The 9,817-nt window shown below is 36.1% G+C and overlaps 1 protein-coding gene across 5 annotated transcripts in view; it reads left to right on the top strand.

The window, feature by feature from the left end:
* The first annotated feature begins 2,366 nt into the window (after nt 1-2,366).
* The window catches only part of pcdh8.1 (protocadherin 8, tandem duplication 1), an 85,417-nt gene continuing 77,966 nt past the window's right edge, over nt 2,367-9,817 (top strand). For all 5 annotated transcript variants that reach the window (XM_087265945.1, XM_087265943.1, XM_087265946.1 and 2 more), the window contains exon 1: nt 2,367-2,612. In XM_087265945.1, the coding sequence (XP_087122071.1) occupies nt 2,583-2,612 (30 nt within the window). In that variant the 5' untranslated portion in view covers nt 2,367-2,582. The remainder of the gene's footprint in view (nt 2,613-9,817) is intronic.

Raw genomic sequence — 9,817 nt, 5'->3', positions numbered from 1 at the left:
CACACTCGCTTGCTCTCTCTCTCACACACACACACATAGACACAGACAAACTCTCTCACACTCACACACAGCCCAAGGTGTCCTCGTGTTGTCAGGAGAGATGTATGATGTGAGAGTCTCCAGGAGAGCAGATGGAGGATTTGCCCGTCATTATGGATTCATACACAGTTTAATCGAGCCACAACATATTAGACATCATCCAGACGTGGACACACACTAGAGCAGACATAATTACTGATTCATGATCAATTCTGTGCAATATGCTCAAAAAGGTGCCATTTATTTGATTACACAAACACTTTAATATTACTTTTAACTTTAATAGCTTGAAAATTGTAACATTTCTGTTGTACAAAGGAGAATTTTCAGCAACATTAGTGTATGCGCTCACTGGCCACTTTATTGGGTACACCTCACTAGTACTGTGTTGGACCCACTTTGCCTTCAGAACTGCCTTAATCCATCGCGGCGTAGATTCAACACGCTACTGATAATATTCCTCAGAGATTTTGCTCCATATTGACATGATAGCATCACACAGTTGCTGCAGATTTGTCGGCTGCACATCCATGATGACAATCTCCACCACATCCCAAAGGTGCTCTATTGGATTGAGCTCTGGTGACTGTGGAGGCCATTTGAGCACAGTTGTCATTGTCATGTTCAAGAAACCAGTCTGAGATGATTCATTCTTTATGACATGGTGTGTTTTCCTGCTGAAAGTAGCCATCAGATGATGGAGAAACTGTGGTCATAAAGGGATGGACATGGTCAGCAGCAATACTCAGGTAGGCTGTGGTGTTGACACGATGCTCAATTGGTACTAATGGACCCAAAGTGTGCCAAGAAAATCTCCCCCACACCTTGACACCACCACCAGCCTGAACCGCTGATACAAGGCAGGATGGATCCATGCTTTCATGTTGTTGATGCCAAATTCTGACCCGACCATCTGAATGTGGCAGCAGAAATGGAGACTCATCAGAGCAGGCAACGTTTCTCCAATCTTCTATTGTCCAGTTTTGGTGAGTCTGTGTGAATTGTAGCCTCAGTTTCCTGTTCTTAGCTGACAGGAGCGGCACCCGGTGTGGTCTTCTGCTGCTGTAGCCCACCCGCCTCAAGGTTGGACGTGTTGTGTGTTCAGAGATGCTCTTCTGCAGACCTCGGTTGTGACGAGTGCTTATTTGAGTTACTGTTGCCTTTCTATCAGCTGGAACCAGTCTGGCCATTCTCCTCTGACCTCTAGTATTTGCACCCACAGAACTGCCGCTCACTGGATATTTCCTCTTTTCCAGGCCATTCTCTGTAAACCCTAGAGATAATGAAAACTCCTGTAGATCAGCAGTTTCTGAAATACTCAGACCAGCCAACAACCATGCCACGTTCGAAGTCACTTAAATCCCCTTTCTTCCCCATTCTGCAGCAGATCGTCTTGACCATGTCTACATGGCTGATTGGCTGATCAGAAATTTGTGTTAACGAGCAGTTGGACAGGTGTACCTAATAAAGTGGCCGGTGAGTGAGTGTGTGTGTGTGTGTGTGTGTGTGTGCTTCAAACTATGACACCACTCATAAATGAATAAATTAATACTTTTTTTTCATCAAGAATGCATTAACTGGATAAAAATATTGATAATATTTATAACTTGCCATTTAAATAAATGCAGCTCTTTTGACCTTTTTAATAAGCAGAGAGCGTTAAACAATATTTATTGTCGTTTACATAACTAAAACAGAAGCAAAATAATTTTAAACACTCATAATAATTGGAAACATTAATATTATTGGAGCACGGATGATTATTGAATGATTTCTCACGCATCGTTCGACATGATAATTTAAATTTGCTACGGTTTTTGTCCATTTAAGAGGCCTCTTTATTATTCTAAAGTCTCACCCAAAAATTATGGAAAAATTATGCCTAAAATAAGTTATTATGCCCCAAAACACCACTGCATAAAACATATGCCACTTGGCATAGTAGTAGCACTGTGGCGACCATAAATCAGACACTGAGCCAAAGGAAAATTAATGAATAAATGAATGAATGCCCAAAACAGTGTATACAATACAGGTATACATACATATAATAACAAATAGGCAAATTATTATAATAATTATCCTTAATAAAAAACAATTAAAATATTATAAATTAAGAAAAAAGAAAACGAAAAGAGAAACGACAAACACAGGGGGTATTTACAAGTACATAATTTACAAGTAAATTAATACAGGAAGAGAGTTCCTTACCATAAAATATTTATTTTACTAAACGAGATCTGTGATGTCACACGAGCAGCATAAACTCGACCAATAGCAATACAGTGTTTCAGTATAAGCCCCGCCCACCGGCAATTACTCGCTTCAATTGTTTAAGTTACACCGGAAGTGCGCATCGCGTCGTGTCAGAATCGTAAACATGCAATTACAACAGCTGATTCTGTTTACACAGTGTTCACACGACTATCTGATGTACTTCATCATATTGAATACGGTACACTGTAAGAGTAAAAGAACGTTTGGTTGGTCGTTTGCACCTCTGTTCAGACTTCAGTAGGATTCCAGTGAAATCACAAAGAGACATGAACTTGACTGCCGCTTCAGCTCAAACTGTAAGTAAACATTTTAATCATGAGTTTTAATGACTGTCCACTGTGAAAAGTGTTATTAAAACATTTGTTTAATGTGGAAAGGACAGTCTAAACTCTCCACAGTGCTGTTAAATGCTTGATTCAGATTAGCTGGTAAACATCGTCGTTATTGGTAAAAATGTCGTTATCTTGCCGTTATACAAGTAGTTTCGGCAGGTTTGAGCGCATTACAGCTCCATATCACTCCGCTGAATGATTAGAGTTATTGCACAGCTACAACAGTCAGAAATCACAACGCAGCAGAAGGTTATGGAGATGTGGAAGAAACTAGTGCAGTTTGAGGAGGACAAAAACCTGACGAATGTCTGAAATACATGGTGTTTATCAATAATGAGAACAAGCTTGCTAGCAACCACATTACCCAACAGGGTAACAAAAATTATTTTCATCATATTTTAAATAGTGTCAAAAACCAAACGTAATTTTGTACATACACTTTTTATTCATTATAACTGTTCTTTAAATACAGCTGACAATTAAAAAAATTACAATTCTGATGTAAATTAACTTCATTCATTTATTTTCTTGTCGGCTTAGTCTCTTTATTAATCCGGGGTCGCAACAGCGGAATGAACCGCCAACTTTTGCAGCATGTTTTTAAGCAGCAGATGCCCTTCCAGCCGCAACCCATCTCTGGGAAAAATCCACACACACACACTCTCATACACAACGGACAATTTAGCCTACCCAATTCACCTGTACCGCATGTCTTTGGACTGTGGGGGAAACCGGAGCACCCGGAGGAAACCCACGCGAACGCAGGGAGAACATGAAAACTCCACACAGAAAAACCAACTGAGCTGAGGTTCGAACCAGCGACCTTCTTGCTGTGAGGCGACAGCACTACCTACTGCGCCACTGCCTCGCCTGTAAATAAACTTGAAAAAAATAAAAATAAATGATGAACCAAATCTTTCTTTTGAGGTGTCTGTGCATAAATTAACAAAACAACAGGCCTAATACAAAATATAAGATTAAAATTTGGAAAAATTATCAGATGGTGATTTTTGTCGATTTTGCTAACGGATATTTCAGCATGCTTTCACTTTCATATTCAACATGAATCGCACATTTGCCAGTAATAATGACATCCTGCCCTACGCATAATTCTCTCTTCATATATCTGTATTCATGGCTATTACACAACCATAATACACTGTGATATAGCCTCGTTCAGATCGTATTTCTTTCTCACTACAATCGATCTGCTCCAGGGTTTGTTTTAATCGAGCCTAGCCCACCTTATTCAGAGGTCGGACTGATTGATTTGTCGCTGGCACAATTGCGGGGTTCATGTATGCTAAACGAACTGCAGTAACTGGGCAAACGAGACAGGTTCCCAAACAAACATCTAGGTGTGAATGTGCCCTGTATTTGCAGCTAAACTAAACTTTAGTGACAAGGCAGCACCGATTGGGCCAGTAATGATCCTGTCTACTGTCCCGACCGACTCGCACGATGGCCCCCGGCCACCAGACCATCCATATTATTCCCTTTCACACAGTAATACTGGTAAATATCTGGAAAATGATTGGAACGGCTTAACTGGTAAATTCAAAATAGCACAGTACAATCTGAAATTATTCCCGAAAAGACCATTCACACATCCTTTCCAAAATACCAGTAAATTCTGACATTATTAACTAGAAATTACCTACAAAAACAAGCACTGCCGTTTAAACGCATAGGAGTCTGGCTTTTGTTGATGGTTTCACTTTTATTTAAAGCTTTAGCATTCATGCAGCTGCTTTTGTCACAGAGACATCCAAATGCAGAAGTGCAAAGCGCAGCTGAATGTTTACACGTTTGACCACATTACAAATTCTCAGAGTATCATGAACAACTTCGATGAAAACATATGGAGGAACACTTTGGCATGTCGAGATGTACATAATATGTGTGTGTGCTGGCGCTCACCAGCTGCTTAACGTGCACACAGACGTGTCACATCTAATCATTTTTAAATTGGGGTTTTCCTAAAAGCAGGATTCGACAATAAGAATGACCCAATATGCGTGCAAATGTGATCTTAGAATCGAGAAACAGCACGACTACCAAAAAAAAATTGCGTTTTCGCGAGTAAAAGAAAGCAGATGAAAACCGAATGAGAGGATGATCACTCCCGCTAACAGCTGATGTGATGCGCACGACTGTTTAAAGCGCATGCACGCTCCTGTTTCCTTGCGTGAAGCAACCGTACCTGGAACGCAACTGTGATCGGTTCTCTTTTAAATAGTCAGACAAAAAAGCTATGCTAATGCATCCACAGTCTTGCTGCTTTCAAGGACACCAAATTTATCTTTTTGTAAGCAGCGCCAGTTGCTTTCGTTTTGAACAGATTATTAATTGACCTTAACAGTGTGATCATCCTTTCATTATCACACAGTACAGTGTTTTCTCAAGGATTTTTTCCAGCTGTGGCGGCAGACTCTGTTGGAAATTTTCACAGATCTACCACTACATGTGGCGTTATTTCATTGACAAATGTCGTGGGTGCAGTATTAAGTCAAGATCGCATTCATGTTATAGCCTATGAGCATGTCAATCTCTGCTTGAGCGTCGATTTTCTCTGTTCGTGCACAAAACTTCTTGCGCACCCTCAAAAATACACTGCTCAAGTGCAGATTTTCTTGCGCACCCTCAAATAAACGCGGCTAAAGTGTGATTTAGTGCGTTTATGTAGCGAGTATGTTTCCAACATTTATTAGATTTGCTAGAATTATTTATGAATGTCTCCAATAGACCTGCAGAGCGGACCGTGGCATTAATGCATCCTGAAGTAAAGTGAAACGGCTATAAACTCAAGCAAGATAAAGTCATTATGCGGAGCCACACACCTTTATCTATAAATAAAGTATAATTATGGAAACTGTGTTCATCATAACTGAAAGCTACGCCGTGTCTGCTGGTCTCACGCATTGCGCACCTGTCAGTCTGTCAGTCAGCATGTCACCTTAAAGGGTTAAACAGAACACACAGCACTACTAGGCTCACAGAAAGTTTGCGCTGTTATTATTCACTTACCTTTTTATACGTTTTCGCTGCGATTTTAACCCGCTATTTAAAAAACGACAGAATATTTTAAATAAGAAGCTGTAATGTAGCTGTGGCGGGATGAATTTTGGTGTGGCGCCCCGCTATGGAAGAATTAATGTAGCAGAAACCATGCAGTATGTTTTTCACCTGCTTTCTTTTGCTTATGGTTTTTTTTTGTTTATATGGTTTAATTATCATTTTTTTACAACAACATTGTTTTAATATGAGATTAACTCTCCATTTATGTGTAGTTTACTGTCCATTTTTGATACATGACAATAATTATTTTTTAAATGTCAATTGTTTTTCTCTGTTTTTTTTAAATAAATGTTTTGTTAAATAAAAAGCTTTAGTGTACAGCTATTTAGCTTGTTTTGACGCATTTAAAATTTGTGGCTAAGAAATAATTATTGTTTGGTGTGGTCAGAGATAAATTAGGTAAATCCTTAATTTTGAGCTCTGAAAAGTCCTGTGAAATAAAAAACTAATTGCAGTATAACGCTATGAAACATTGACCCATTTGCTCATACACAACACACAAAATGTGAAATGAATGAGAAGGCATGTGGACAAAACACAAAATCTAAATCAAGTCATTTTAGCATGTCAAAGTCAAATTTATGCATATAAAAAATATTTTCCCAACAGCAAAATTGTGGCTAGTGAAAATGCAGAGTGGCTTGAAACTAGCCACTGTGGCTGGTGATCAAAAAAGTTCATGTAAAGCCCTGATTACATAGATTAGAATGCACATAATATACATGTATTTAAACATTTAATGTACAAAAAAGCGCTTTTTAATTTTAACAGGGCCATTTTTACTTGCAGGTTTTGACTCTATGGCATCTCTTTCCATATTTCCATATGAATAGCTCAGTCCCTCACACAATAATGCACTGGAGTCAAATTGAAAGCAGACTTTTCTCTGTAAAACATTCTCTTTATTTGCAACTCTTGACAAAAGCATTTTTTCACAGTGCATAAAGAGCAAAATCTGAATTTGAATTCTGACTGACCGACAATGCAGAAAAGCGCTCTTCGCCCACAGCGTGCGGCCAGAGCTCGAGCCCTCGCTCTCATTTATCAGGACAGAGGAGAAACTGTGTGAAGTCAGGAGAGAAAGGCTGAAGTGCACGATTCGCTTTGGCTGGAACATAAATCCTTCCCATCCGCCGCAAACCTTTGAACTGTGCGAAACAATTCCTGCGCGCTCTGTTTTTAGTCATTCTCTCTATGCTTCACTAACACACCGACACGCACTTACACTATTAAACATTTCATGGTATTCATTCACTGCTCCTGACAGATCTGAGAAAGCAAACGAAAAAAAGAAAGAAAGCAGATATGGAAATCAAGCCTCGGTGTTATCTGTCAAGATTCACAGAACATATTGGAAAGTACAGGGAGCTGTTTCAAAACTGCTAGACATCAGTCATAAAGCATGAATCCAAATCTGCAGAATGAGACGAAATGATTAAATATGGATTAATAATCAGAAAGCGCGCACGCACGCAGACAGAGGATGAATATGACTCTAAATATGCATCAAAGGAAGGCTGCGTTAGTGAATATTAATGAAAGACAAGCCCTCGGCTCACTGGAAACTTGACAAAAAAAAAAAAAAAGCACAGCACACAACAAATCAAACGCTGAGACAAATACTATATTTTCCTGTTTAATAATTTTTGCATGGCGGAAGAAAAACAGCCCTCTTTATCATTCAGCACGACGTACACTCGGAATATAAATGAGCTGCTTTGGGTTTTTTCAACATTCAAAAGTGGTAAACAGTGAAATCCAATAAAAATCAGCCCAACATTAAGTCAACCTGACATTTCTCTTTAAAGGCTGAGGCAGATAAAAATGTACAGTTCGGTCACATCAGCGGAGACGCATTAGTCTGCTGTTATTACTCGCATGTAAACATTTGGATCTGAAAAGACTGATATTAGAAAGCCAATATTTATTTTAAAAGAGGGAGAGAGAGAGAGAGAGAGAGCAAGAGAGCACGCGATTCTGTGCTTGTTGGAATGCGGCTGTGTTCTAAAATGTAGATAGCATGCCTACATAGGTAGCTACCGTCTAAGGGAACATTCTAATTAGAATGAAACACCATTAATATAAACAACTCAACATTAATGAAATGCAGGTGTTTTTATAATTGACATTTCTTTTGTTCACCATCATATTCAGGAAATAACGTCAAAACACTGAATTGGTATCTTGAAATAACTGATTATTTTGACAACTCATTGTCAGAAGTAATATCGTAAAATAATGAGTAACCTCAAAACAACAAGTTCTGTCAAAATAACTCAATATCTTAAAATAGTGAGTTAATATCTTGAAGTAATAACTTGCATCAAAATAATGAGCTATGCCAACATAACGAGTTATAATATCTTGAAATGATGACTTAATATTATCTTTAAATCATGACGTAATATCTTAAAATATGTGGTTAATATCTTGAAATAATGAGTTGTCAAAATAACGATGTGCATCAAATGAACAACTTAATATCTTCAAATAACAAGTTAATATCTTGAATTATAAGTTATGTTGAAATAACGAATTATGCCAAATTAACAAGGTACATGTCAAAATAAAGACTTAATATCTTAAAATAACAGCTTAATATCTCGAAATAAATAGTGACTAAATATCTTGATATAACGACTTAATATATTGGTATGAAGACTTAAAATCTTGATATAACAACTTAATATCTTGAAATAATGACTTAATATCTTAATTAAACACCTTGAAATCTTGAAATAACAACTTAATGTATTGATAAAACGACATGATATCTTAATACCGACTTAATTTCTTTATAATGTCTTGATATCATGAAACAACATCTTGATATCTTTATAACCACTTAGTATCTTGAAAAAAGTATTTGAAATCTTCATATAATGACTTGGTATCTTTTTACCGACTTGATATCCTAAAATAACCACTTAAAAACTTGAATTAACAACTTAATATCCTGAAATAACAACTTAATATCTTGATACAATGACTTAAAATGTTGAAATAACAACTTAATATCTTTATAACGGCTCAATATCTTAAATTAACTACTTGATATCTTTATAACGACTTGACATCTTGAAATACTAAATTAATATCTTGAAGTAACGACTTGATATCTTGAAATAATGGCTTTATTTTGAAATAATGACTTGAAATCTTGAATTAACAATTTGTCATCTTGAAATAAAGACTTGACATCTTGAAATAACGACTTGATATCTTGAAATAACAACTTGATATCTTGAAATAAATAGTGACTAAATATCTTGATATAACGACTTAATAAATTGGTATAACGACTTAAAATCTTGATATAACAACTTAATATCTTGAAATAATGACTGAATATCTTGATATAACACCTTGAAATCTTGAAATAATAACTTGACGTCTTGATAATGACTTAATATCTTAATAATGACTTGATATCATGAAACAACGTCTTGATATCTTCATAACCACTTAGTATCTTGAAAAAATGATTTGAAATGTTGATATAATGACTTGGTATCTTATTACCAACTTGATATCTTAAAATAACAACTTGATATATTAAAATAACAACTCAATATCTTAAATTAACTACTTGATATCTTTATAGCGACTTGACATCTTGAAATACTAACTTAATATCTTGAAATAACGACTTAATATCCTGAAATACCAACTTAATATCTCGATATAATGACTTAAAATGTTGAAATAACAACTTAATATCTTTATAACAACTCAATATCTTGAAATAACTATACTTAATTTCTTTTTAACGACTTGATATCTTGAAATAACGACTTGATATCTTGAAATACCAACTTAATATCTTTATAATGGCTTGATATCTTGAAATAACAACTTAATATCTTTATGACTTAATATTTTGAAATAACAACTTGAAATCTTAAATTAGCAACTTAAAATCCTGAAATAAAGACTTGAAATCTTGAATTAATGACTTAAAAACTTGAATTAAAAACTTGATATCCTGAAATAACAACTTAATATCTTGATATAATGATTTGAAATCTTGAAATACCAACTTAATATCTTTATATTGGCTTGATATATTGAAATAACAACTTAATATCTTT

Source organism: Danio rerio, chromosome 9 (genome assembly GCF_052040795.2).
Source record: "Danio rerio strain M-AB ecotype USA chromosome 9, GRCz13ab, whole genome shotgun sequence".
NCBI classification, from domain to species: Eukaryota; Metazoa; Chordata; class Actinopteri; order Cypriniformes; family Danionidae; genus Danio; species Danio rerio.
The sequence above is the reverse complement of the archived record's forward strand: the minus strand, read 5'-3'. Positions and strand labels throughout refer to the sequence as shown.